The 27993-nt window shown below is 54.2% G+C and overlaps 2 protein-coding genes and 1 long non-coding RNA gene across 15 annotated transcripts; 2 read left to right on the top strand and 1 right to left on the bottom strand.

Moving 5' to 3' along the window:
• The first annotated feature begins 12 nt into the window (after positions 1-12).
• On the top strand, positions 13-12112 carry ECSIT (ECSIT signaling integrator). Of its 9 annotated transcripts, none has more exons than XM_043911620.1 (9): positions 13-110; positions 308-460; positions 6680-6798; positions 9202-9619; positions 9844-10067; positions 10578-10635; positions 10773-10921; positions 11090-11251; positions 11344-11692. In XM_043911620.1, the coding sequence occupies exons 2-9, from the start codon at positions 316-318 to the stop codon at positions 11602-11604; spliced, it is 1536 nt and encodes a 511-aa protein (XP_043767555.1). In that variant the 5' UTR covers positions 13-110; positions 308-315; the 3' UTR covers positions 11605-11692. The 9 variants fall into 9 exon arrangements, with proteins under 9 accessions (XP_043767555.1, XP_043767561.1, XP_043767558.1 ...); XM_043911619.1 differs by having other exon boundaries at positions 25-110; positions 316-460; XM_043911622.1 differs by lacking the exon at positions 11344-11692 and adding an exon at positions 11763-12112 and having other exon boundaries at positions 30-110; positions 316-460; positions 11090-11195.
• On the bottom strand, positions 2467-13041 carry LOC122699542. Of its 3 annotated transcripts, XR_006342635.1 has the most exons (4): positions 12951-13041; positions 10236-10406; positions 8833-9597; positions 2467-2994 (listed from the first exon to the last, which is right to left on the bottom strand). It is a non-coding gene; the product is annotated as an uncharacterized LOC122699542 (long non-coding RNA). The 3 variants fall into 3 exon arrangements; XR_006342634.1 differs by lacking the exon at positions 2467-2994 and having other exon boundaries at positions 8645-9597; XR_006342636.1 differs by lacking the exons at positions 2467-2994; positions 12951-13041 and adding an exon at positions 12314-12414 and having other exon boundaries at positions 8645-9597.
• Positions 12354-27297, top strand: ZNF653 (zinc finger protein 653). Of its 3 annotated transcripts, XM_043911616.1 has the most exons (9): positions 12366-12845; positions 16543-16586; positions 18421-18636; positions 23481-24092; positions 24235-24415; positions 24500-24611; positions 25669-25783; positions 26507-26606; positions 26872-27297. In XM_043911616.1, exons 1-9 carry the CDS (start codon positions 12547-12549, stop codon positions 27047-27049), a joined length of 1857 nt encoding a protein of 618 aa, XP_043767551.1. In that variant the 5' UTR covers positions 12366-12546; the 3' UTR covers positions 27050-27297. The 3 variants fall into 3 exon arrangements, with proteins under 3 accessions (XP_043767552.1, XP_043767551.1, XP_043767553.1); XM_043911617.1 differs by lacking the exon at positions 25669-25783 and having other exon boundaries at positions 12354-12845; XM_043911618.1 differs by lacking the exon at positions 16543-16586 and having other exon boundaries at positions 12651-12845.
• The last annotated feature ends 696 nt before the right edge of the window (positions 27298-27993 follow it).

The raw sequence follows: 27993 nt of genomic DNA, 5'->3' as shown, positions 1-27993 counted from the left end.
GATTTGCTGTCTCCCTGGCGGCCCGTGACCCGGAACATCTCTGGGCAACATGGCGGCGCCCAGCGGCAAGACAGAACGGGCAGGGATTCCGCGGCCAGCCGCGTGAGTAGGTAGGTCGCGCGTGGAGAGGCAAGCGCCAACTCCTGGGCACCGGGGAGGTCCGTTCTGGGCTGGCAGTGCGGGAGGGAGGCCTCGGAGAACCCCGGTTTCCGGGCCAGGGCACCATGACCTTTCGGCGTACCGGGCCGGGATGTGCCGGCAAAAGCCGCACTCTGCTTACCTACCTTTCCACGTTCCTAATCTCCAGTTTTGCAGATGAGACAGCTGAGGCTCAGAGAGATTAGAGCCTTCTATCACGGTCACGCTGCAAGTCGGCCACTAGACTGGAATTCGACCCCGGGTCTGTCGCTGTCACCCAAAGGAGTCAAAATCCTGGCAGCCAGCCTCAGAGCTGCTGTAGGTACATCCTGCTTAGGGGTTCTGATTTTTAGAAGTTTGGTAGAAATTTAGCTCTTCCCGATTAAACTGATATACTTGTTGGGTACCTACCTACATTATACCAGGCACTGTCCCGGGTGCTGGAGACAGGGCAATAAGGCAGACACACACATACACACACACACACCCCCCACACACAATCTCCCCAGGGAGCCAGCCAGACACTGAACAAATCAGAAATAAGTGAAACATGTGATTTCACACACACACACACACACACAAAAACACATTCTCCCCAGGGAGCCAGACATTGAACAAATCAGAAATAAGTGAAACATGATTTCAGATGCTAATAACTGCTTAAAATGCATTCATCAGGGTAATGGGACTTTAGATTGGGAGTTGGGTGGTGATCAGGAAAGGCTTCTTATTTGATTACAGACCTGAATGACCAGAGACTAATCTGGGGGAATAAATTTCTGAACAGAGAGAAAAGCAAGTTCAAAGGCTCTGAGATTAGAATAAAGCCAACTTGTTTAAGAAGCAAATGTAGCTGGAGCTGCCAATAATAAGAGGTGAGTTTTGAGGGGCAGATTCTGTCTGATTTAATTTTGTGTGCTGTTTCAGTGATTTTAGGCAGAGAACACTAAATTTACTTTACATTTTAAAAAGCTCCCTCTGACCACTGCAGGGAGACCACTGGTGGCAGGTAAGGAAAGAAGTTGAGACTAGATAGGTGAAAAGAGATCATGGACTGGAGTGGTGGCCTGCAGAGAAATGGATGCATTTAAGATGGATTTGGAAGCAACAGAAGTAGCTGATGAATTGGACTGGGGGAGTGAGGGACACAGTGTTCTCAGAATTCCCAGGTTTGTGATCTGAATGACTAGCAGCCGGTTATGTCATTGGCTAAGATGAGGAGGCACATGTTTAAGCAGGGATATGATTTGGAGCAAAATAAGTTTGAGATGGCTGGGGAAAATACCAAAGTGGCAGTTAGGTCAGGAGACTTGGGTTCAGGACTGGTGATAAACATTTAGGAGCATCAGCACGTTGATCATCATTTCTCAGACCTTAACACACAGAGGAGAAACCTGGGAGTTTTGTTACAATGCAGATTCTGATTCAGTAGGTCTGGATTAAGGCTGAGATTTGGCATTTCTCGTAAGCTCCCAGATGATGATACAAATATAGCTGGTCCCATAGATACTCTTTGAATAGCAAAGGTTTAGAATAAGGTCTTAATCTCAGGTGCGTGTTAGAGTCATTGGGGTGCTTTAGAATGCTAATACCTGGGCCCTACCTCTGTATATTTTGATTCAGTATATCTGGGGTATGGCCTGGGCATGGGAATTTTTTAAAGCTCCCAAGATAATTCTAATATGAACAAAGTTAAAAAAACCATTAGAGCTGCCTACAGGAATACAGAGAGGAGAGGAACACCTCTTTTGGTAGTTGAATGATGTCTTAGGGTAGCAGACAGATAAATTCAGAATGTGGGATTCTTTGCAGCCTTATTACTCAAAATTTGGTCTCCAGACCAGCAGCAATCAGCATCACTTGGATGTTTGTTAGATGTACAGTTTCTGGCTCCACTGGACCTGCTGAATCAGGATCTGCATTTTAATAAGATCCTCAGTGATTCATCTGCACATTCAAGTTTGCAAACATTGCAGACTTTAGAGAAGGAAGCAGGGCTTGCTGACTGGCTAAAAAACAGGCCTGGGTGCTAGGAAGAAAATCAAGAGTGTCAGCATGGGAGGAGGGCCTCACCCATGTGAGATACTTCTGAGAAATTGAGCAAAATGAGGCCAAAGAAATAATCACTGGCTTTGTTAAATGGAGAACACACAAGCGGTCTTTACAGGAGTGGTGTCAGTGGAGTGGCTGGGGCAGCAGCCAAGTAGGAAAGAGTGAGAAAGGAGTATAATATGCAGACACCTCTTGAGAGAAGCTGTGCTATAAATGGAACAGAGATGTGGAGCAGAGGCGGAAGGAGATGCTAGAGAAAGTTTAAATGGTGGTAAGAGTGAGCCAAATACTTCCCAGCTCATTTTATGAGGCCAGCATTACCCTGATACCAAAGCAAACAGATATGACATGAAATGAAAACTCTAGCCCAGGTTCTCTTATGAATATGGATGCAAAAGTCCTCAACAAAATACTTGCATCCCAATCTAGCAGCAAATAAAAAGAATTAAACAGCATGACCAAGTGGACTTTATCAGAGAAATGCAATATGAATTTAACAGTTGAAAATTAATGTAATACATGATATTAATAGACTAAAGGACAAAATTCACGTGAGTTCAATAGATGCCAAAAAAAAATCATTTGACAAAATATAATGAATGCCCTTTCTGATAAAAATACTCAGCGTCTAGTAATAGAAAGGAATATCCTCAACCCAATAGGTCATCTGTGGACAATCCAATGGCTGACATCATAGTTAATGATGAAAGACTGGATGCTTTCCCCCTAAGACCAGGAACAAGACAAGGACGTGCACTCTGGCCACTTCTACTCACCTTTGCACTCGAGGTTCAGCAAGGACACCTGGGCAAAAATGAGAAATAAAATGCATCCAGATTAGAAAAGAAGATGTAAAGCTATCTCTCTTTGCAGATAACATGATCTTGGATGTAGAAAATCCTAGGGAATCCAATTTAAAAAATATATATATATATATATTAGGATTAATGCAAGTTCAGCAAGGTTGCAAGGTACAGGATCAACACATAAAAAATAAACTGTGTTTCTATACACTAGCAATGAACAATGTGTAAATGAAATTTCACAATAGCTTCATAAAGAATAAGATACAAATAAACTTAACAAAAGAAGTAAAGGGCTTCTACACTGAAAACTGTAAAACATTTTTGAGAGAAATTAAAGAAGATCTAAATAAACGGAGGGCTTCCCTGGTGGCTCAATGGTAAAGAATCCGCCTGCCAATGCAAGAGATGCAGGTTCCATCTCTGGGTCAGGAAGAGCCCCTGTCGAAGGAAACCCACTCCGGTATTCTTGCCTGGGAAATCCCATGGTCAGAGGAGCCTGGCAGACTACAGTCTATGGGGTCTCAGAAGAGTCGATCACAACTTAGCGACTAAACCAACAACAACAAATAAATGGAAAGGTATCCCATGTTCATGGATCAGAAACCTTAATATTATTCAGTCAGTTCAGTCGTTCAGTTGTGTCCAACTCTTTATTTCCCAAATTGATCTACAGATTCAACACAATCCCTATCAGAATCTGAACTTTTTTTTTCTCCCAGAAATTGACTGCTGATTCTTAAATTTATATGTGACAGTAAAGGATCCAGAATAGCCAAATAATATTGTAAAAGAAGAACAAAGTTGTAGGACTTAACACTTCCCAATTTCAAAACTTACAAAGCTACAATAATCACAACAATGTGGTACTGCTCAACATACAGATCAATAGGACAGAATTGAGAGCCAGAAGTAAACCCTTACATTTATGGTCAGTTGATTTTCAACAAGAGTAACAGGGAGAAGAAAATAGTCTCTTCAACAAATAGTATTAGGATAACTGGATATCCATATGAAGTGAACCCCTTCCTCATACCAACCATTTAGAAAAATTAATTCAAAGTGGATCAAAGATTTAAATGTAAGAACTAAAACTCCTAGAAGAAAACATCGGAGTAAATCTTCATGACCTTGAACCAGGCAATGGTTTTTTTTTGGTACAACATCAAAAGCACAGCTATAAAAGAAAAACAGAAAACTGGACTTTGTTGGAATTAAAACCGTGTGCTGCTGGAGCAGGAAAGGGCAACCCACTTCAGTATTCTTGCCTGGGAAATCCCATGAGTAGTGGAGCTTGGTGGGCTATAGTCTATGAAGTTGCAAAGAGTCAGACATGAATGAGCACGCACACACAGGCACAATAGTAATATCAACTAACACTCAAAAAACATTTCCTAAGAGCCTTTCCTGTTCTAAACCTCTTATTTAAACAACAACAACAAATTGTGCTGCAAGTAATAACGTGAAAGTAAAAAGACAACTCAAAGAACGGGAAAAAGTAGTTTTGAACCATAAAGGTCTGAGCGACTGAACTGAACTGATCCAGAATATGAACAACTCAATAAAACCACTCAATAGTAAAAAAAAAAAAAAAAAAAAAAGATAAATACCCTAATTTTCAAATGGAGAAAGAATCTAAATAGACATTTCTCTGAAAAAGATACACAATGGATAGTAAGCCCATGAAAAGATGCTCAACCATTACTAGTTTTTGCTGCTGCTAAGTCGCTTCAGTCGTGTCCGACTCTGTGCGATCCCATAGATGGCAGCCCACCAGACTCCGCCGTCCCTGGGATTTTCCAGGCAAGAACACTGGAGTGGGTTGCCATTTCCTTCTCCAATGCATGAAAGTGAAAAGTGAAAGTGAAGTCGCTCAGTCGTGTCCAACTTCTAGTGACCCCATGGACTGCAGCCTACCAGGCTCCTCCGTCCACGGGATTTTCTAGGCAAGAGTACTGAAGTGGGGTGCCATTGCCTTCTCCTGCTAGTTTTTAGGGAAATGCAAATCAAAACCACAATGAGATGCTACTTCACACCCACTAGGATGATGTCTATAATCAAAAAGGCCGACGGCAACAAGTATTGGCAAGAAGGCAGAGAAACTGGAACCCTTATACATTGCTGGTTGGGATACACTGCTGGTGGGGATGTAAAGTGGTGCAGTCGCTTTGGAAGACACTTTGGCAGTCCCTCAAATGATTAAACATAGAGTTACCATATGTCCCAGCAACTTGATTCTAAGTATATACCCAAGAGAAGTGTAAATATGTGTTCACACGAAAACTACACAAGTGTTCATAGCAGCAGCAGTCATAATAGTCAAAAAGTGGGAAGAAGCCCAAATGTTCCTTGGTTGATGAATGGGTAAATAAAATGTGGTTAAATCCATATCGTGAACATTTTTTTTTTTTTTGGCAGTTGAAAGGAAGTCTGTTAGATGTTACAACATGGATAAACCTTGAAAACATGTTAAGTGAAAGAAGGCAGTCACAAAAGAGCACATATTATATATGATTCCAATAATATGAAATTCTCCAGGCAAGAATACTGGAGTGGGTAGCCATTACCTTCTCCAGGGGGTCTTCCTGACCCAGAAATTGAACCCGGGCCTCCTGCATTGCAGGCAGATTCTTTACATTTAGGTTACAAGGGAAGCTCCATGAAATTCCCAGAGGCCACAGTAGATTAGGGGTTGCCTAGGGTTGAGTGAATGACTGCTAATAGATATAGGGTTCTTTTTGTGGGGGTGGGGGGGACAGGAGTGACAAGCGTGTTCGAAAAATAGATTTAGTGATGGCTGCACAATTCTGTGAATATACAATCAACCCTCGAACAATGTAGTGGTTAGGGGTGCCAACCCTCTGCACAAGGTAAAATCCAAATATAACTTTACAATTGGCCCTTCATAGCCATGCTTCCACATCCTTAGATTGAACCAACCACAGGTCATGCTATATACTGTAGTATGTATATATTGAAAAAAAATCAGGGACATCCCTGGTGATCCAGTGGCTAAGACTCTGTGCTCCCAAAGCAGGGGGCCCAGATTCAGTCTCTGGTTGGGGAACTAGATCCTGCATGCCACAGCTAAGATTCAGCACAGCCTATATATATATTAAAGTCTTTATTGAATTTGTTATGGTATATTTCTATTTTTATGTTTTTGGTTTTTGGCCATGAGGCACCTGGAATCTTAGGCATGTGGTTTCTTAGCTCCCCAACCAGGGATCAAACCTGCACCCTCTGAATTGGAAGGTGAAATCTTAACCACTGGACTGCCAGGGAAGTCCCACAAAAATAAATATGAAAAAGAAAGAAAGAAGTCAGCCTATAAGTGGACCCATGCAGTTCAACCCAGTGTTGTTTCAGCTACGGAAACCACTTTCAGTTTTATACTAAGGGTCAACTCTATGGCATGCAAATAAAGGTATTAAACAAAACAGAATGATCCGGCAGGGAGGGGAACCAATGCAGAAGCAAATTCCACCAGACAGTAAGGGATCTGGTCCAGAAGAACAGGGACCCCAGTTGTAATCGTCACTCCTGCTCCACTTTGTCGATGAAGAGACCAGTGGAGCTAGTGCGTTAGCCATGCCCTCAGGGACATGGCCTCTGCCCAGGAGAGAGGTCTCATCGCCTTCAGCCGGTGGGCTGCCAGACTGATGCTGTCTCTTTTCCCTTGCCAGGTGGTTGTCCAACAGGCAAAGGCATGAGCTGGGCCCAAGCCATCCTGCTGGCCCGGGGCCTCTCTCGGGGCTGGGGGGGCATCTGCAGCACTGCCCTCACGGGAGCCCCCTTCTCTCAGGTACCCGCTAGTCTTGGGGTGGGGGGGCGGGAGGAGGAAGAGACAGGCAGGCCTGGGATCTGCTCCCAAGCCCTCACTATGCACCCAGTGAAGCCAGCTTGAAGAGCGGAGGGGAGAGGGGAGAAGGAGGGGTGTTCGTGGGGCCGGGTCTGGCTGGTCTGTCTGCCCTGAGTGCTAGTAGAATGTCTCTCACTCATTGTGCTTAGTCACTCAGCTGTACCCGATTCTTTGGGACCCCATGGGCTGTAGCCCGCCAGGCTCCTCTGTCCATGGGACTCTTCAGGCAAGAATACTAGAGTGGGTTGCCATGCCCTCCTCCAGGGGATCTTCCCAACCCAGGGATCAAACCTGGGTCTCCTGCATTGCAAGCAGATTCTTTACCCTCTGAGCCACCAGGGAAGCCCAAGAATACTGGAGTGGGTAGCCTATGCCTTCTCCAAGGGGTCTTCCTGACCCAGGGAGTGAACCGGGGTCTCCTGCATTGCAGGTGGATTCTTTACCTACTGAGCTATCCAGGAAGCCCCTCTTACTCATTTTTTTTTTTTTTTTTTGGCTGTACCACATGGCTTGCAGGATCTCAGTTCCCTGTCCAGAGACTGAGCCCGGGCCTGGCAGTGACAGTGCTGAATCCTAACCACTGTTCCACCAGGGAGCTCCCGTGTCTCTCGCTCATTTTAAGAAGTGTTGGTGGACTTCCCTGCTGGTCCAGTGGTGAAGAATCTGCCTTACAACGCAGGGGATGTGGGTTCCATCCTTGGTCTGGAAAGATTCCACATGCCCAGGGCAACTAAGCTGGCATGCAACTAGGGAGTTAATGGGCCACAACGAAAGATCCTGCATGCTTCAACTAAGACCTGATGCAGCCAAATAAATCAATACATATTTTTTTTTAAAAAAGTGTTGGTGTCCCCATGGGTGAGGGTCTTGAACTTAAAATTAAGAAGGTCTGAGGTGAGTGGGTTTGGGTGGTGACTCTGGTTAGCTCCTGCGTTTATTTGTAAAGATGTGAGCAGAAAATTGAATTTCCTTCCCTTAACCTAAGTGATCATGACCCTAAATTACAACAAAGATGAAGATGATGGTGACAGTATTAATAGCTCCCTTATTGAACACTTCCGGTGGCCCAGACCCTGAGTTATGCATTTCATTTGCGTCATCTCATTTGTAGTGTCTTCCCCTTCTTTGGGGCATTCTAAAATTTGCTTTTCTGCTTTTTGCCCTATGCTTGTATCACCTGTAGCAGTGCCTACACTTTCACTTTAGCTGAATGCTTTTTTTTTAAATCTCACCTAAGCAGGATATTGGGATGGTTATTGGGTGCAGTAGGACTGAGGGCTCCAGTCTCAGCTCTGCTGCTGTGCAACTTCATGACACCAGGCATCTTGTGTCATCTCCTTGGGCTTCAGTTTCCTCTTCTGTAAAGTGGATACACGAAGAGGCACTCCTTTGATGGACAGTTGGAAAGATTAAATGAACCTCACTCTCAGAAATGCTCCACAATGCCTGGAACAGAAGACTATTCCATAAGGGACTTCCCTGGAGGTCCAGTGATTAGGACTCACCTACTGCCAGGGCCCAAGTTCTATCCCTGGTTGGGCAATTAGTTCCCTCAAGCCATACAGCACAACTGAAAAAAAAGTAAAAGGACACTTGTTGACTGCAAGGGAGCTGAGACAAGAAGGCAGAGCCTCCTCTTGTTCTACTTTAGCTGGGAATATAGGTGGTGGGCAATTCAACTACATGTGTCTGCAAATGGCCAGAAAACGCCTTGAGTATTAGCTTTTGAATTACAAATTACAAATGAATTTTAGCAAGTAGGCAAATTCTCAAACATGGAATCTGCAAATAGTGAGGACCAAATATATATATCAGCTTTTTTTTTTTAACACAAATGGGATGCTACTGTACACACTGTTTCACACTTTCCCTTTTTTCATTTAATGTTATACTTTGGAGCTCACTCCTGGTCACAGGACACTTCTCCATGTGCCTTACAGCGGTGGGTGCTCCTTGTCCAGGCTCATAGCCACTTACTTAATTTTTTCCTTGCTGATGCACCTTTGGCCCATTTCTACTGATGCAGCCGATGCACAAATGTCATCTGAGGCAGATATGTTTAGAGCGGTCGTATTTAAATACCAGATGCAAGACTGCTGTGTCAGAGGGTGTTTGTTCCTCTCCGTGGTGAACACTGCCTCCACGGGGATGTTACCATAGCTATCTGGCTATGGTAACTGATAACTCTGTGATGGCGCCTGGTCATGGGTCTGTAACCAGGGCACCACAGTTCTTCAGAGGCCATTAGGGATGCCCGCTGGCACCTCTCCTAGCAAAGAGCCGGCTGGGCAGTCCTCCAGGGGCACCAGGAGGCGCCAGGTTCCAGCGGTGGTTCTCCGTCTGCAGGTGCCACCCCAGGCCCCACGGGGCCTCCGCTGCAGTGCAGCCGCCCACAACCCTGACTCGTCGCTGGTCCCACGCCCACCCGAGCCCCCCAGGCGGCCCGTCAAGGCCCTGGCAGTCCACGAAGAGCTGTTTAGGCCGGCGCTGGATGGGACACGAGACAAGGCGAACTTCGTGCGGGCGGTGCAGAACTTTGCCGAGTACAACGTGCACAAGCGTGGCCACGTGGACTTCATCTACCTGGCCCTGCGCAAGATGCGCGAGTACGGCGTCGAGCGGGACCTGTCTGTCTACAACCTGCTCCTTGACGTCTTCCCCAAGGAGGTCTTCCGGCCTCGCAACATCTTCCACAGCATCTTCCTCCACTACCCACGGCAGCAGGAGTGCGGGATTGCAGTCCTGGAGCAGATGGAGAACCATGGTGAGGCCCGCAGGCTGGAGTGGGGCCAGGGGCTGCCTCCCTCTCCCATGTCTCCACCCTCTACCCACTCCGTGGTTCCTCGGCTCTGACCTTTCCTCTCTGCCTCTCAATCTGGAGTCCACCTGTGCCCACCCACCCCCCATCTCTGTCATCTCTCTCTGTCCCGTCATCCCTTCCCTCTTCTTCTCCCTCCCTGAGGCTCTGCCTGCATCTGCCTGGCACAGGGGTGATGCCCAACAACGAGACGGAGTTCCTGCTCGTGCAGATATTCGGCCGCAAAAGCTATCCCATGCTCAAGCTGGTGCGCATGAAGCTGTGGTTCACCCGCTTCAAGAATATCAACCCTTTCCCCGTGCCCCGGGACCTGCCCCAGGACCCTGTAGACCTGGCCAGTTTGGCCCTGCGGCACATGGAGCCTGATCTCAGCGCCAGGGTCACCACCTACCAGGTAGTCACCCCTGGCCACACCCTCGTCCACCTTCCCAGGGCCAGGCCCCCTTCAGGAACTGGAGTGATTCTGGAAGACAGGCCCTGATTCCCTGGTGGAGCCTTATCTAGATTCCAGGGCCCTTGGCCCAGCTGGACCTCTACTCCTACCCCACCTCCCCACACTCACTGTATTCCAGGCATGGCCTTCCTCTTCCTTGAGCGGTCTATGGCAGCTCCCTTCTCAGTGATGCAACCAAGGTCAAGCAGACAGTGGCAGAGGCAGGATTTTCACACGGGTGGGCTGGCTCCAGGGTTCCCTCCCCATGAGCATCCCCAGGGTCAGTGGCTTTGGCTCAATCTGAGAGAAGCAAGAAGGTGGTGGTCTTGACTGATGTGTGGGAGGCCCAGTATTTAGGCCTCAGAGGGGCCCTGAATTTGACTAGAATCCCCCTTCCCCATTTCTCTCTCCCCTGCCCCCCCCCGTAGGGGCTGTGGGGGCCACAAGTGTCCACCCCTGCTTTCCTTACAGATGCCTTTGCCGAAAGACTCCCCTGACACAATGGATCCTACAGAGACCCACATCGTAGGTAAGGACCCATGGAGGGAGGGAGTGCCGCATTCTCACTGAGCCTGCTGGGAGGTCTCTGTGGGCCTTGGGGTACAGCCCCTGAGCCAGAACTACCCCCCCCCACCCCCACCCCATGTGTGTGTGTCTCCACACCAGGGATCCAGAGTCCTGAGCAGCAGAGCGCCCTGGCCCGCCACGACCCAGCCCGCCCAATCTTCGTTGAGGGCCCCTTCTCCCTGTGGCTTCGAGACAAATGTGTCTATTACCACATCCTCAGAGCTGACTTGCTGCCCCCTGAGGAACGGGTGAGGGCCCAGAGTGGAAGTCAGGGCAGTGGGAAGAGTGAGTTGGCTCAGAGGTGTGGAGGGGGACGAGGGGATAGGGGGACGGGAGGGCAGGGACCAGGGAAGAGGCCACAGGTAGCTTCAAGACCCGGGGCCTCTGACTCTGCCTGCACCGCCTCCCCGGGGCAGGAAGTGGAGGAGATTCCAGAGGAGTGGAACCTCTACTACCCGATGCAGCTAGACCTGGCCTACGGGAGGAGCAGCTGGGATGACTACAAGTTTGACATTGACGAAGGTAAAAACCGGGACAGGTCGAATTCTGAACACTGCATGGGACGGGGTGCCGCCTCTGGAGTGGAGGGTTGAGAGCCAGGCCAAGATCTAGTCCAGTTACACTCACCCTCACAGACCCAGCAGAGGCCCAGGTACACACACACACACACATGAAAGCACGAAACTCCCCACTCAGGGGCTCTAGACCTATCAGCCCTCTGTCACTTCCTCCTTCAAACATCTGTGGAACATCCCTGTGCTGGCTACTGGGCATGACCAGGACAGGTCCAGTCCCTCCCCTCAGGTCACTGGTGGAACAGACATGTTACATTCTTGGGGTCCCTGGGAGGAGGTACACAACTCAGTCTCTGGTGGGAGTCAGGAGGATTTCCAGTGGAACCCTGAAGAATCAGGAGGCATCACCCAGGTGAAGCATGGAATGGGTAGGCTAGGTGGAGGGGATTGTGTGTGCAAAGGCTTGGACATACACAAAAGGCAAAGGGAGCTTAAAGAGTGTGGGCATGAGGGGGCTGAATAAACTGAGGGCCAGTCCCCACTGCACAAACTGAGGGCCTCTCTCTCCCAACAGTGGAGGAAGGCCCTGTCTTTGCCATATGCGTGGCGGGTGCCCATGACCAGGCCACGCTGGCCAAGTGGATCCAGGGCCTTCAGGAGACCAACCCAGCTCTGGCCCGGATCCCGGTGGTCTTCCGCCTGTCAGGGTCCTCCGGGGAGCTCCTGGCATCCTCCTCAGAGCTGGAGGAGCCACCCCCACCCCCACCCCCACCGGAGGGCCAGGAAGAAGAAGAAGACAGTCAGCAGCGACAACAGCAGGGCCAGAGCTGACCCTGGGTGGTCACGAGAGCATAGTCCATGGACTGGTGTGAAAGCACGAGATGACCTTTGCGTGTACAGCAAATAAAAGTCTCCCTGCTTGGGGCTGCCTTGCCTCCTCTCTGGCAGTGTGGTGTCCCTGCCCCTTTAATGCTTGATGTCATGCCTTTTCAAGGGCTTTCCCGAACTGACAGCTCCCTTGTCATCCCCGCAGTGCATTCAGGATAAAGGTACAGAGGAAGAATCCCCTACCCCCCGGGGATCTACGGGTTCTCTTCACTGTTTCCTCCCCGGTCAGCCTCATACCTTCAACTATCCCTTCCGCCTCTGTTTACGCAAAAGTTTAACAGAAGGGATTAAGAAGAGGGGCAGTTGTTGCCAGCGTTTGTTGCGCGCATGCGCAGCTTCTGCTCTCGGTCTCCTTTTGACGCCGAGGGGCAGTGAGAGTCCATCAGAAATTTCCCGCCGGCGCGGAACATGCGCGCCACTTCCGGCCGGGCTCCTAACAACGGGGGAGGCTGGTAACCAGGGAGGGGGGGATGGCGGAGCGGGAGCCGGAGCCCGAGGCGGAGGCGGAGGCTGAGGCGGGAGCAGGCGGGGAGGCGGCCGCCGAGGAGGGCGCGGCGGGCCGCAAGGCGCGGGGCCGGCCGCGGCTCACGGAATCGGACCGGGCCCGGCGGCGGCTCGAGTCCCGGAAGAAGTACGACGTGAGGCGCGTGTACCTGGGCGAGGCGCACGGGCCCTGGGTGGACCTGCGGCGCCGCAGCGGCTGGAGCGATGCCAAGCTCGCCGCCTACCTCATCTCGCTGGAGCGCGGCCAGCGTAGCGGCCGCCACGGGTGAGGGGGCCCGGCTTGAGGGTGGGAGGGAGTGAGGGAGGAGACGCCCCCATCCCCGCTGAGCCTGGCCCCGCCCCATTTGCCCCCAGGCCCCGCCCCTGGCACCTGTGAGCTCCGCCCGGCGCCCCGGCGGCCGGCCTGGGTCTCCGACTGCAGGTCCTGGGACGCGCCTGGCTCGCGGCCCCGCCTCCCGCCGCTCCTACTGCCCAATCCTAGGATGCGTCCAGCCTCTCGACCCGCCTCCTGGGCCCTTGGCCCCGCCCCTTAGGGCTCTGGCTGCCCAATCCTGGTATGGGACCCACCTCCAAGCATTCTAACGGCTCTGAAGGGGCGGCCCCGCCTCCCTGAAGCCGCACGGTTCCGAGGTCCCCACTGGCCCCAGAAACCTCAAAGGCCTCATCCGCTTAAACCTCCACAGTGTAGCCTGGGGCTGTGACTGAACATCCCAGGCCTCCCAGCCCTACCCATCCTGAGGTTCCAGTGACCCACCTGGCATTGCATGGGGCCCACTCCCAGAAACCAAGGCTGCACACTCCCAGAGGACCCCTTACAATCCCTCAACCTCTTGGCTCTTGGGGAGCACCTCTGCCTGGGGAGACTCGGGTGAAGAGGAAACCCCAAGTTAGCTGTTCGGGTAGAGGGCTGAGGTCTTTACGGAACCTTGGTGTTAAAAATGACCTTTAAGGAAGGAATTTTTCTCTTTCTGCCTTATAGGTTGATGTGATGATTAAAAGAGTTAAATTACACCCAAATGCTTAGAACAGTGCCCGGCACTTAATGAGCTGTCTGGATATTAGCTGTTACAATGTTTATTTCCTATCGCAAGCAATGCTGCAACAAAACCCTGATCTGCCCTGGTTTTCACTTGTGTACATTCACACGTTTCTCTCAGAGGAGATTCTGGGGATCAGGAATCAACCAGAACTTGCTGAATTATACTCCCTCCCTCCCCAGGGTAGCAGACTGGCTTATATGCCCAAGAAAGAGCAGGGCAGGAAATGCCAGGAGCTTATACAGCTTCAGGCCAGCGTGGCAACTGTTGGAGTTTCTGATTCAATTAGTCTGGGTAGAGGTGCAGATTCTATATTTTTTCTGAAGAGCTGAAGCTGTGTAGCTGGAGTTGAGAATCACTGGCCAGAGGGAGCTCCTGGAGGTTCCTAAGCTGAAAGTGGTGTTTACAGAAGCTTGTCTGACTGAGCTGGAGCTGTGTGGGCCTGCAGGACTGGGGCAAGGCACTGAGACACCCCAGGCTGTGTGTGGTGTTACAAAACCTGACCTTGGGGCACAACACATGAGTATTCCAGAAAATATACTCAGGGATATTTCTTCCTTTAACCTGCATGGCAATTCTGTGTGGGAGGCACTGCAGTTATCCCCACTTCACAGATAAGAAAACTGAGGTCCAGAGGGGACAAAACCTGCTTTAGATTACATAGGCAGTCAGTAGCAAAGATGAGACTTGAACTCCGGTCTGAGTGACACCAAGCCTGTCTCCACCACGAAGTGAAGTTCCCCGCACCCCAGCCATGGTGAGGCTATGAATGGGTGGAAGTGGTCGTGGGTGTTTAGATTTGGGTTTGGGTGAGAATTGAGGCAACCAGTCTGGCCCCTTGGAGGGGAGGTGGGGCCGTGGGAGGGCATAGAGGCTCCTGGGATGGGACACTGGGGCACGGATTCCTGGACAGGAGAGATAGAGGAGCCCAGAAGAGCTGTCCTGAGGCCAGACGTGGAGTATGGGAGCTGAGACCTGTCATCAGGCTGGACAAGGGTCAGAGAGGGTGGGCATTGGAGCTGAAGAGAGACCCTAGACCGGCTGTCAGGATATTTGTTTCAAGCGGGTGGTCCTAGCCACAGTAAGGAGACCAGTGTCCCAGGTCCTGGCTCTGTGACAATATTGAGAATCATAATGGTCATCATTGGCCTTCCCAGGTGGTTCAGTGGTGAAGAATCCACCTGCAATGCAGGAGACTTGGGTTCGATCCCCTGGAGGAGGAGATGGCAACCCACTCCGGTATTCTTGCCTGGGAAATCCCATGGATAGAGGAGCCTGGCGGGCTAGAGTCCATGGGATCGTAAAAGAATTGGACACGACTGAGCGATTAAACAACAATGTGACCATTATCACCATTTGCTGAGTGAATAATTACCAGGCTTTTTACAATGCCTATAACGTCAGTCGTGCCAACCCCATGAGGAAGGTACTGTTATGAGCCCCACTACAGATGGGAAAACTGAGGCACGGGGAGGCAGGGTTGCTCACCCACAGTCCCAGAGCGTGCTGCTATGGTTTAGATGAGGAAGAGCAGAGAAGCAGTCTGAATCAGGTGGGCAGACCCTGAAGCGTGGTGGCAGGAAGGTGGAGGGAGGCCCTGGCCAGTCCAGGAGAGATGGCTCTAAAGCATCTCAGAACCTGTGCTGGGCCGCAGCTGGGAGGCCTACGTGGGGTCAGGAATCTGCTTGGCAGATCTGGTGGCCATCCTGGTATAGGAGACCATGGGGTTCCCCCCGGCTTTGGGCTCCCCCAGGCCATGGCCCACTGGGGCCCACAGTCAGTGTGGGGACCCAGGCAGGGCGGGGGAAAGCTCTGGAGGCAGGTGGACACAATGGCATGGCCTTTGGGCAGGACCCTCTTCGAGCAGGCCTTTAGGGCATGACTATCTCCCCAGGACCCTGGTCCAGCCTCAGGGGCAGAATGTACAGGACCTTGGATGGGGCAGTCTGAGGTCAAGTCTATGATGGTGCCATTGGGTAGCAACTGACTACAGACTCAGTGGCTTTAAAAGTACACACATTTATGATCTCACATTTCTTCAGGTCAGGTGTCTGGCACATTGTAGCTGAATTCTCAGCTCAGGGTCTCAAGGCTGAAATCAGAGTATCAGCCTGATATGCCATTGTTGCCTAGAGGCTCACCCAGGGAGAGACCTGCTTCTAAACTTGCTCAGAGCTTTGGCAGAATCCATTTCCTCGGGGCTGTCCAGCTGGGGTTCCTGCAGTCTTGCTGGGCCATTTTCAGGTCCTGGCCCCTCACAGGCCCCCTTGCTCTCTATCTCCAGTCTCTGGCTTCAGCAGTGCATTTATTATTGTTATTATTAGTGTGACTCATTTACTTTTGGCTGTGCTGGGTCTTCGTTGCTTCGAGGGTTTTTCTCTAGTTGTGGAGAGCAGGGACTACTCTCTAGTTGTGGTGTGTGGGCTTCTCACTGCAGTGGCCTCTCTTGTTGCAGAGTACAGACTCCAGAGTGCACAGGCTTCAGTAGTTGCAGCACATGGGCTCAGTAGTTGTGGCCACAGACTTATTTGCTCCACGGCATGTGGGATCTTCCCGGACCAGGTTTCGAACCTGTGTCTCCTGCATCGACAGGCAGAGTCCTCAACGTTGAGCCAGCAGTGCACTTTTAAAGTCTCTCCTGATTCAGTCAGGCTCCCCGAATAAACTCCCTCTTGATAAGTCTTCTCCCCAGCCTGGGGACCCTGGGCAGGCGGCCTCACGCTGAGGGCCTCAGTTTCCCACTCTGGGAGGTGGGTGATGATGGTAGACCACGTGCCAGGGCAGCAGAGCCCAAGTGAAGCCGCTGTGGGCAGCAGGCCAGGCCCAGGAAGCAGAAGCCCCATGCTGTCCCACACGAGCAGGATTAGGGTCTCACCATCATCAGTCCCCAAGGTCACTCCCCACTGCCTCCCCTCTCTGTTACAGGAAGCCTTGGGAGCAAGTCCCCAAAAAGCCAAAGCGGAAGAAAAGTAAGTGGGCTGCAGCCAGGGTGGGGATGGTGATGGGAGTAAGTGGCTCTGTGGCTGGTTCCCACCCTACTCCTTTGCAGATGGTTTATGGAGGGCCCACGCATGCCAGGCACGATGTGAGATGGGGCAGACTCAGCCCTGCCCTCCCAGAGCCCACAGTCTCACGGGAAAGATGGGGAGGGTGGGGGCAGGCCAAGCAGGCCTAGAGTGGGGACATAGGGGCACCAGGAGGCCCATAGGAGAGGCCTGACCCAGCCTGGGGCTTGGGTGGGAGTGGGGCCAGGAAGGGTCGGAGGCAACCTGAACCAGTGCTATGCCCAGCGGGAGTGCTCTCATTGCCCCATCTGACCCAGAAAGGCTGAATCACTGCCCCAGGCTGCACAGCCAGAAAGTGGCCAGGCCAGACCGCAAACCCAGGTCCGTGTATCTCCCAAGGGGTCCCGGCCGCTCCTCTGCTCTCCTGCCGGGTGCGTGGGAGTCAGCCGGGGAGGAGCCAGGCAGAGCAGAAGGAACTGTCTGTGCCCCAGCCTACAGGGCCTGTGGTGTGCCAGGCTCGAGGGGAGCCGGGTGTGGACTGTTGGAACAGAGGCTGGAGCTCCTGGTCCCAACCCCCTGACCAAGACCCCGAGCCCTGGGGCAGCAGGCCTTAGGCCACGTCCAGCAGGGTGAGGGCCTGTGGTCCAGGGACATCCGTCTGATGGCAGTGAGCCCCTCCCCTTCCCCTTCTCATGGTCCAACGCAGAAGCTGAGCTAAGACCGTGACTCCCAATCCCAAAGGAGATAAGGAGGCAAGTGATGGGCGGGAGAGGTGGCTGCTGGTGATACCCCATGATCATCACTGGGTTGGTGGCCCCAGCACCATCCCTAGCCCTCAGGACCTTTCCTAGACATCCCCCAGCCTGGAAAGTCAAGGGCACACCTTCCTCCCCATCGGCTGCAGGGCTAGGATCATCACAGGAATCTTAGGTACCATTACCTCTCCTGGGCCCTATGGATGTCGTCACTCCCTGCCTCTGGCAGCCCTCAGGAAGGGACCATTATCCTCCCCTGGCCCAGAAGGGGAATCTGAGGTTCAGAGAAGCTGAGTTGCTTCCTGGGAAATGGCAGAGCTGAGATTTTAGCCCAGGCAGTCCAGCTCCAAGGGCGAGGGGCAGGGTAGGTATCTGGAGGAGGAGAGCAGAGCCATTGCAGAGGCCGTTAAGGCCGGACCATACTTCTGTAGGTGAGGATCTGGGAGGAGGCCCTGAGCCTAGAGTGGAGTGATCAGGGGAGCAGTGGGAGGAGGCGATGGCGGGGGGTGACGGGGCAGGACACGCAGGGCTTGGGAAACCTCGGGGAGGACTTTGGCTTTTACCCCTGGTGAGATGGGAGCCCCGGTAAATTATGAGCAGACAAGGGTGGTGACTTGGCCTAAGTGTCCAGAGGTGCCTTCTGTTGGCCATGGTGGGTAGGGGCAGAGGTGAAAGCTGGGAGACCAGGGTGCAGCGACTGAACTGGGCAGGCGGGAGACGCTGAGCTGATGAGGACGATCCTAACTATAACCGGCAGCTGACAGTTGCCGCGCACCTGCCAGGCACCAGGCTTTGTCATGTATGAGACTAGAGCCCAACAGTGAGGACAGTCCCTGGCCAGCCTGTTGTCTCCAGGGCAGGTCTCACATTTCTGAGCCTCAGTTTCCTCATCTGTGTACTGGGGATAGGCCCGGCCAGGACTCAGGAGGGTGTCTTAACCTCCTCTTATAGGAGCCATAAGGCCGAGGATGGTTCTGGGCCCTGCTGGGCAGGGTTGGGGGGCCAGCACTGCCCCTCACGCTGCCCCGGGCCTGCATGCGCAGGGCGGCGACGCAATGTGAACTGCCTGAAAAACGTGGTGATCTGGTACGAGGACCACAAGCACCGCTGCCCCTATGAGCCACACCTGGCTGAGCTGGACCCCACCTTCGGCTTGTACACCACGGCTGTGTGGCAGTGTGAAGCCGGGCACCGCTACTTCCAAGACCTGCACTCCCCACTGAAGCCGCTCAGCGACTCGGACCCCGAGAGTGACAAAGGTGGGTCTGCTGGGGGAGCAGAGAGGGCGCACCATGGCCTGTGGGGTCTGGGGCCCGGCCAGCATCAGGCCAGCATCACAGACCTCACAGCAAGTAACACAGCCCTGGTGCTGGGTGACCGTACCGTCCTTAAGTCCGTACAGAGCCCGAGAGCTGGTCCCCATTCTGCGAAGGGACCACCAGGGTGTGGCGCAGTGTGCCCAAGGTCAGGGGCAGGCGGGCTGGGATCCAGGAACCCCGCTCAGCGGCTGGAGGGACTGGCAGGTGCTGGGCCTCTCCTGGCCTCTTTGTTCTCCTTTACTTCCTCTGGCTTTTTCTCAGGAACCTCACCCTCTTGCCCTTCCTTCAGCCTGTTCACCTTCTCCCGGTGCCCCATTCTCTGCTCTTGACCTTTTTCTGGTTCCCACTTCCCCCTCTTATCTTTCCGTATTTCATCCTCACTCTCTCTGCCCCCCACATCATCTCCTGCCTTTTTCTTCTTCTCCTCCGCTGTCTCTCCTCCATTTCACTCCCCTTTTCATCCCTTTATCCCTCCCCCACCACTGGCCCCACCCGCTCATCTCTCACTGCCCCAACCCTTCACCTGCCATCCCACATCGCGCGCACACACACACACACACACACACACACACACACACAGCCTGCTCAGGACTAGGAGGGCCCTGTTGGCTCTGGTGGGGGAGCAGAGGAGACGTTGTGGGTGGTGAGGGGCTGCCCACCTGCCTCAGGGGCTTGGCATCAAGAGGAACCTGGGGCCCACGGCCAGGCACCCTGCTGGAGCTGAGGGTAGGGTCAGCCACCAGGGCTGGCAGGCATCTCTGAGCAGGTGGCGTCCCAGCTGGCCAAGGGGAAGCCGTGGGCGAGAGGTGTTCCGGGTGGGCACCCCGGCCAACGGCTGTCCCATGGTGTGTCAGCCAGGCTCCCAGAGAGCAGCCAGCCCCATGGCCATCTTGTTCCCCGATGCCAGACCCTGCCCTGAACCACCCTGGACCCTCCCCACTGCCCCGTCATTAGCAGTTGAGGAAACCAAGGCTCCTGGGAGTCACGTGACTGGCCCATCTGGCTCTGTGTCTGGCTAGGTTGGGGATGGTACCCAAAGGGTCCCTTGACGGCCCAGCCCAGCTGTGACACCAGTGGCTTCTGGATCTGGGCTCTCAGGAGTGAATGCCGGGAGCAACTGGCCAGGTCTGTTGTAAGCACTGGTCAGGGGGGAGGGGGAGGGAGTGGCTGTGTCCCTGTGCCAGCCCTGGCCCCTCAACAGCACCCTTACCAGCTCTCTGCCAAGGGCAGACCTCCCACCAGGACCACGGGATGCTGGTGGGTGCACAGCCAATTCTGTCATTAATGTCATTGTTAACTGGCAAGAAGTCTAGTGTCCACTTAACAGCTGGGCATTGTCACTGGGGATCCAGGCACATGCCCTGGCCACGCCCCTACTCTCTAGGAAGCTTCCCCCTCTCCAGGGTGGAGCCACAGGGCTCAGTCCACCCTAAAGATTACAGAGTGTTAAAAGAAGGGGCAATCGGGACTTCCCTGGTGGTCCAGCAGCTAAGACTTCCCTCGCTCCCAATGCTGGGGACCTGGGTTTGATTGCTGGTCAGGGAACTAGCTCCTACATGCTGCAACTAAAGATCCTGAGTGCTGCAACTAAGACCCAGTGCAGCCAAATAAATAAATATTTATTTAAAAGAAAAAAAAGGAGGGGCAATCCCCCCCCCCCCGACCCTATGCCTGTTGCTGCCTAGGGATGAGTCAAGGATGGGTCAGGGAATATTATTATTCTATAATAACTATGATGGGAAACACTGATGAGGTGCTTACCATAAGCCCTACTATCCTATTTACTCATTTAAATACCCCCAGACACCCCCTGGGTAGGTGCCAAGTTAGCCCCAGGCCCAGCGAGGTTAGCAGGCACCCTCACTTTACATAGGTGGAGGAATGGGTACTGGGATCCCCCTCCAGAGCCTGTATTCGCCACATGACCCTCTGGGAGTGTAGATGTGATGTGTAGTACCCAGACAGTATACCCCAGCTGTGTCTCGAGTGAGTAACTGAAGGGACAGTCATTCATTTGTCCAGTCTCCAATTTCTTCCTGCATGTGGATATTAGTACCAAATGCCTGGGTACGATGCCCGGCCCCCTTGGCCTTCATCACGGCCTTGGTCTTGGGTTCCCTCATTCTTACAAACTTGAGCTCAACGTGGACCAATCAGCTGGCACCCTGTGCACAGGGACCACCCCACCGCCCCATCTTTGTGGAGTTTACCATCTAGAGAAGCAGACAGTAAACAAGATAAACAAGTAAAGCCTAGAGTGCAGTGGAAGGTGGCAAGTATTGGGGGGAAAACAGGAGAGAAAAGGGTGCAATTTGAGACAAAGTGGTCCAAGGCATCCCTGAAGAAGTACCACTTGAGGAAGGTTGTGATGGAGGTGAGGGAGGAGCCCACACAGGCATCTGCAGAAAGAGGGTTTGGCAGAGTGAGTGGCCAGTGCAAAGGTCCTGAGGCAGAAACCTGCCCAGCATCCCCAGGTATGGAAGGGAGGTCAGTGGGGCTGGAGAGGAGGTGACGGGGGCAGATTGCGGGCTGTGTGGCCATGGAAGAGTTTGGCTACTATGTCAAGTCAGTTGGGAAGGGCATTAACAGAGGTAAGGCCAGAGGCTGACAGAAATGCACCCCACCTCCTGTGACCTGACACAGCTCACTTCCACTGTCGATCCACTGGGACTCAGCTGTATCGCCACACCTAACAGCAAAGGCTGCTGGGACATGTAGTCCACCAGGTGTCAGGAGGAAGAGACGGGTGCGGGGGAGGGGGTTGTTTGTTGAGCAGCTGGCCTGTCTCTTCCACAGGAAGCAATGAGCAGATTCTTAGAAAGGGAGGTGACCTAAGCAGGTGTCCACAGGCTCCCTCTGACCCCTAAGGACAAGACAGACTTGCTGGGGGACAAGGATGGGAGCAGGGGCACCCAGGAGAAAGAAGTGCATGTTCTGGGCTGGTGGGACTCTGCCCAGGATTTCCAGGACGGGGGTAGGAGAAGCTGCCTGCCCAGGATGTATTTTGGAAGCAGGGCCAACAGGTTTTGCTGACAGATTGGAAGTGGGTGTGAAAGGGAGAAGTCAAAGAGCCCCAGGACTTTGGCCTGAGCAGCCGGACAGGCACAGCTGCACTGGCTTAGATAGGGACGTCTTGGAGCCTTTCTCTGAGGGGAGATTCAAACCAGAGTCTGAGACGCCCATAAGACCCCCCCACACCAGAGAGAGCAGTGGAGGACGCAGTGAGGTGTGACAGTCTGTCCCTCCACAGGAGGCTCAGGTGAGAACTGTCCACCAGAGGCACCAGGCTATGGGGAGAGATGGCACTATAATAAAAATAGATGCAGGCAGACCTCGGCGACATTGCAGATTGGATTCCAGACCACCTCGATAAAGCAAATATCGAACTAAAGTGAGACCCATGAGCTTTTTGGTTTCCCAGTGCATGTAAAAGTTATGTTTACACTAAACTGAGATCTGTTAAGTGTGCGATAGCATTGCAGGGGAAAAGAAAGGTACATTCCTTAATTTAAACATACTTTATTGCTGGGGAATTCCCTGGCAGTCTAGTGGTTAGGCCTCTGATCCCACTGCAGAGGGCATGAGTTTGATCCTTGGTTGAGGAATTAAGATCCTGCGTGCTGCACACCTGGGGAACAGTCCAATGAAGTGACTCCAGGAGGAGCCCCTAGATAGCTTTAGGATGGGAGCCGGTCACCGGTGGCAGCTCTCAGCCCCGCCCCCAGCCCCCAGAAATAGATGAGGGCTGGAGAAAGTGAACTTCACTCAGTCGTGTCCGACTCTTTGTGACCCCATGGACTGTAGCCTGCCAGGCTTCTCCATCCATGAGATTCTCCAGGCAAGAATACTGGAGTGGGTAGCCATTTCCTTATAAAAACTTTTGGGAATTCCCTGGCGGTGCAGTGGTTGAGACTCTCTGCTTCTACTGCAGGGGGCGCAAGTTCCATCCCTGGTCAGGGAACTAAGACCCTGAATGCCCTGCAGCGCAGCCGATGCATAAATACATAAAATGTTTAAAACTCTTTTAAACAGTGAGGGTCTGAGAGCTTCCAGGTTGGTGGACATGTTGAGGTGCTGGGTGTGTCTGTAGAGAGCCTGGCAGCTCCATGACAGACCCCTGCCCCACACACACACACAATTATCTTGCCCTGCGTTTTTCTTCCATCCGGCAAATGCTGAGATGTATCCTTTCTAATAAAACTGTAATCAGAAGCAGATCACTTTCTTGAGTTCTGTGAGTTATTCTAGCAAATTATTGAAACTGAGCAGAGGGCTGCCTGAACCTCAACCTTATAGCCGGAAGTGTGGGTGATTCGGGACTTGGGACTGGTATCTGAAGTGGGGGCAGTCTTGTGGGACTGAGCCCTTTAACGTGCGGGGTCAGACACGGTCTCCGGACAGATGGTGTCAGAACTGAATCCAGTTGTTGGACACCTGGCTGGTGTCCAGGAGGAGGGCGGTGTTTAACGCGGCTAGTCCAACCAATACGCTGGGGTGAGTGGAGAGCTGAGGAGAAGCCCCAGCGAGAGCTTGCCAAGCCCATAAGAACAGAAAAGGCTGAGAAGGGGCCCCCAAGGAGGGGCCAGGAAGCCTGAATGTGGGTCTGGGGGCTGAGGCAGGGGACACCCCAGCATGCAGGGGCAACAGTGGAGGACATGGGACTGAGCTGACCGCTCTTACAGGGGAGTCGCAGTGCCCAGCCCCTGGGGCAGGGGGGCTTCAACAGATACCAGCTGCTGCTGTTGTACAGTGTTGTAACCGTCCCTTCTCCTCTGTCACCACAGTGGGCAATGGCCTAGTGGCCGGCAGCTCCGACTCGTCCAGTTCTGGCTCTGGCTCTGACTCCGAGGAGCCCCCCGAGGGCCAGCCAACCAAGGCGACAGTGGCCACGGCGGCAGTCACGCCCACCAGCCCGGCTGGCAGCAGTGGGCTCATCACACAGGAGGGCGTGCACATCCCCTTCGACGTCCACCACGTGGAGAGCCTGGCCGAGCAGGGCACTCCGCTATGCCCCAACCCCGCCAGCAGCAGGCCAGAGGCCCTGGAGACAGTGGTGTGCGTGCCCGTGCCCGTACAAGTGGGCCCGGGCCCCGGCACCCTCTTTGAGAACGTGCCCCAGGAGGCACTGGGTGAGGTGGTGGCCAGCTGTCCCATGCCAGGCATGGTGCCCGGGTCGCAGGTGATCATCATCGCCGGCCCCGGCTACGATGCCCTCACAGCCGAGGGCATCCACCTCAACGTGGCAGCCGGCAGCACTGCCCCTGGAGGGGGCCTGGGCGATGAGGTGCCCTGTGCCATGATGGAGGGCGTGGCTGCCTACACACAGACAGAGCCGGAGGGTGGCCCACCCAGTACCATGGACCCTGCTGCCATGACAGGCATTGAGACCAAGAAAGGTCTGGGGGGGCCATGCCAGTCCGGGGGCTGGAAGGGGGGTCACATTGGGACCTGGCAAGGGGAGGGCAAGGAGTGGCCCCAGAATGAGCTCCTCAACAGCCTTAGTCCCCGCGGGCACTCACTCTGTGTCTACCCCCGTAGAGAAGGAGGACCTGTACGTGCTCAAGAAGGAGGAGAAGGAGGAGCTGGTGGCCCCTGAGATGGCCGAGCTGGCTGCGACGGTGCCTGAGAGCACCGAGCCTGAGGCCGAGGCCGACGGGGAGGAGCTCGAGGGCAGCGACATGTCCGCCATCATCTACGAGATCCCCAAGGAACCCGAGAAGTGGGTTCCAGGGCGGGCGGGGGCAGGGACTAGGACCGGCTCCTGGTGCAGGAGCTCTGATGTCACAGGCCCCTTTCCCTCTAGGAGGCGGCGGAGCAAGAGGTCGCGGGTGATGGATGCTGATGGCCTGCTGGAGATGTTCCACTGCCCCTACGAGGGCTGCAGCCAGGTCTACGTGGCCCTCAGCAGCTTCCAGGTGAGCCCCCCACCCAGATAGACGCATATGCAATGCGTCTGGGCACTGTGGCTCGTGGGGGCGAGGCCTCCAGGTACCACTGGCCTGTCTCCCATGCACCCACCCAGCCCCAGCTGATCTCAGCCTCACCACAGAGAGGCAGGCATCACCTCTGTGCCTTCCCCTCCTGTTCTCCAGCCCCACCTGTCCTGCCTCCTTCGGCCAGCCACTGCTTCTGCACACCCTGTATCCTGCCTGGTCCCAGGGGCTCCCCCCACACTCCCCCTCTTCTAGCACCTGAACTCTCCCCGCCTCTGCCCAGGCCACCCTGTCAGTTCAGGATGCCTTCTCTCCAAGCTTAACTCTGTTTGCCCCTCTGCCAGGAAGCCCACCCTACTCCCCTCCTCACCCCCATCACTCACTGCACCACCAGGACATACCTGCAGTGTGCCCTCTGGAGTCTGGAAGGGTGCCCTGAGAGCAGAGATAGGGTTCCATCACAACCCCACTCCTGGCGCAGGACATGGCTCCAAGAGAACTTTGAATTTGCCAAGTGATGTTTTCATTAAGCACGTATTGAGCCCCGTCTGTGTGCCAGGCCTGGTGCTGCACGCTGGAGCAGTTGTGCCAGTGAGTTAAAGAATGAAAGAACAAAGGAATGAATGGCTTGTGGGCTGCCTGCTCCAGGCTCTGGGGGCAGCTCAACAGCACAGAAAGAGTCACTGTGGGGCTGACAGCCCTGGACTCCAGTCCTACACTGCCCACCTGTAAGACAAGACCAAACCACTAAGCCTCCAGAGCCTCAGTTTCCCCATCCACAAGCTGGGCTGGTGGCAGCCCCTTCCCATGGTTCTGACATGGTTCTGATGAGGCTGACCGATGCCCCAGCCCAGAGCCTGGCTGGAGCAGGTGCCCAGTTAAGCTGTCCTTTCATCCCAGTTGTGCCCCTGGGCCCCAGCTTGGATCTGGGAGTCCCTCCCAAGGGCAAGGGCAAGACCCAGCCAGCCCCCATCTGTCCCCACCCTGCAGAGCTCTAAGGTGGGCCCGTGGCACCCACTCCTGCCCCTCTCACCCCCAGAACCACGTCAACCTCGTGCATCGGAAAGGGAAGACCAAAGTGTGCCCTCATCCTGGCTGCGGCAAGAAGTTCTATTTATCCAACCACCTGCGGCGGCACATGATCATTCACTCAGGTCAGGCCCAGGGCCAGGCTGGCAGCTTGAGCTGCAAGCAGGGGGCCCTGGGCCTGGAAGCCAGGGCTGGGAGCAGGGTGAAACCTGGGCCCGGGGCTGCCTCTCGCAGAGCCTCCTCCACATCCACCACAAGGGCTGGTGTGAGGTGGTGGAAGTAAAGCAGTTCACTGGGCACGTCCCCAGTGGTCAGTAAGCTGGAGCTGCATGGTCACAAGGACACCTGCTATCATAAGTCATGTGTAGCTGGGCAGGGGCTGGCTGTCTCTCCCCTAACTTGGCCCCTGGGCGCCCCACTTCGGCAAGCAATTCTTATGTGAGAGCTGTTTCAGGACTGAGCGGGGACACTGAACCACCCAGGGTAGGGAAGTGGACTTGGGACAGAATTTCTGTTCTGTCTGCCTCAAGCACCTCCCTGACCCAGGTCATAGCATATAGGTCCGTGGGGAGCGCTGGTGCCTCCCCATGTGCCCAGCAGGAGGGCACGGCTTCAGCTTTTTCGAGAAGCTGGAACTTTGGATTTTTATGTGAAATCGCCCCAATAGGTGCAATATTCGGGTCAAACTCAGGCCCACTCAGGCTTGGCAGTTTGCGTCCTGTGCCCCTCAGGGATCCGAATTCAGATTCTTGCTCTGCCCAATCGCCTTCCTAGGCAGCCTCCGAGCCTCCTGCGAGGATGTAGCTGCACTTCATTTTAGCTGCCTTAGTTATCATAGTCTTCTTCAGGTGTCCGTGAATTCACCTGCGAAACCTGCGGCAAGTCCTTTAAGAGGAAGAACCACCTGGAGGTACACCGGCGCACGCACACTGGCGAGACACCTCTGCAGTGAGTGACGGGCTTCCGCGAGGGGCTGGGAGGAAGGGCATCCGGGCCCGGACCCGCCCAGGGCAGTGCTTAAGGCAGGTGATGCCCCCAGCGTTGCCTCTGGGGTTTCCAGAGTATCCCCAGGTGGCACCGCCCCTCTCTGGGCCGGCCCCGCCCTAGTGGTTGGGCCCAGTCCCCCAGGCGAGGCGACCCCTCCCCGGTGCTGCTCTTTGGCCCGGTCCACTCTGACCCCTGCCCCCCATGCCTCCTGCGGGCTCTCCCCCAGGTGTGAGATCTGTGGCTACCAGTGCCGACAGCGCGCATCGCTCAACTGGCACATGAAGAAGCACACGGCAGAGGTGCAGTACAACTTCACGTGCGAGCGCTGCGGGAAGCGCTTCGAGAAGCTGGACAGCGTCAAGTTCCACACGCTCAAAAGCCACCCGGACCACAAGCCCGCCTGAACCGCCCCGACCACTGAACGCCCCTATTTATTCGTCCGATTGGACACCATGCCCGGGCCTGTCAGGGCCGGGACATCCGCGGGGGACCGCCCGGACCGCCGGCCGGAAGGAGGCGCCCCTGCTCCGCTCTAGGGCTGGGACCCCGGGGCAGGTCCCCCACCCCCGCCCGATTTCTGGAGCTGGCCCCTAGGGTTGCACTGCTGGAACTGTGTCAAGAGAGAAGGGCGAGATTAAAGAGCAAGAAAGGAGATGTTCTTCCCTAGGCTTGACTATTGGGGGAAGGCGGGTGGGCCCCTCTGTCTCCTACCTGGTCCTTTACCGAGCAAGGCGGAAGCGGACAGTGCCCTTTCCTGTCAACCTCCGCTCTGCCTCGGCTACCTGGGCCTGGCAGGCCTGTCCACTCCCTCCTCTGACAAGGTCAGGGATGGAATGTTGGCGCTCTGGAGTCTATTGAACATCTCTCAGGACTCGAGATCTGACTCCCTCTCTTAATTCCGTCAGAGAACATTCATTCCTCACTCGGAGAGCTCAGGGACCAGTTGGGGAGGTGTTCAGTAAACCCCTAAGTTAAACATCAACAGCTGTAACAAGCGCCACGCAGAAAGTAGAATAATAATTAGTTTCTGGGGCTGCTGCCCAGGTTGGTGGTCGGGGGGCGTTGGGGGGCTCTCTAGGGAGGTGGCATTTGAGCACAGACCAGAATGATAAAGGTTCCATCCCTGAAGGAAGCCGGAGGAGGCAAATGCCCAGCCGAAGGAACAGCCAGTGCCAAAGCCCCGAGGTAGAACTGGGCTCGGCGTGTTCCTGGAACAGGAAACCGCGGGGGGTGGGGAGGGATTTGGCAGCGGCAGGGCGGCTGCCTTGGCCCCATTTCCCAGAGGAGGATGCTGAGGCGGCCGCCTCCTCAATGCGGGCCGTCAGGGAGAGGGATGGGGAGCGATTCC

The sequence above is a fragment of the Cervus elaphus genome, chromosome 9, assembly GCF_910594005.1.
Source record: "Cervus elaphus chromosome 9, mCerEla1.1, whole genome shotgun sequence".
In the NCBI taxonomy this organism is placed as follows: Eukaryota; Metazoa; Chordata; class Mammalia; order Artiodactyla; family Cervidae; genus Cervus; species Cervus elaphus.
Note: the sequence above shows the minus strand (reverse complement) of the source record. Positions and strands in the feature narration are given on the sequence as shown.

Excerpts from the sequence above, each read along its gene's own strand:
- ECSIT (XM_043911620.1), top strand. The coding sequence starts at position 316 with ATGAGACAGCTGAGGCTCAGAGAGATTAGAGCCTTCTATCACGGTCAC. Across the intron at positions 9,620-9,843 it reads GGAGCAGATGGAGAACCATG|GGGTGATGCCCAACAACGAG; the intron begins GTGAGGCCCGCA and ends TGCCTGGCACAG. Across the intron at positions 10,636-10,772 it reads TACAGAGACCCACATCGTAG|GGATCCAGAGTCCTGAGCAG; the intron begins GTAAGGACCCAT and ends TCTCCACACCAG.
- ZNF653 (XM_043911616.1), top strand. The coding sequence starts at position 12,547 with ATGGCGGAGCGGGAGCCGGAGCCCGAGGCGGAGGCGGAGGCTGAGGCG. Across the intron at positions 16,587-18,420 it reads AAAGCCAAAGCGGAAGAAAA|GGCGGCGACGCAATGTGAAC; the intron begins GTAAGTGGGCTG and ends CTGCATGCGCAG. Across the intron at positions 24,093-24,234 it reads AGGCATTGAGACCAAGAAAG|AGAAGGAGGACCTGTACGTG; the intron begins GTCTGGGGGGGC and ends CTACCCCCGTAG.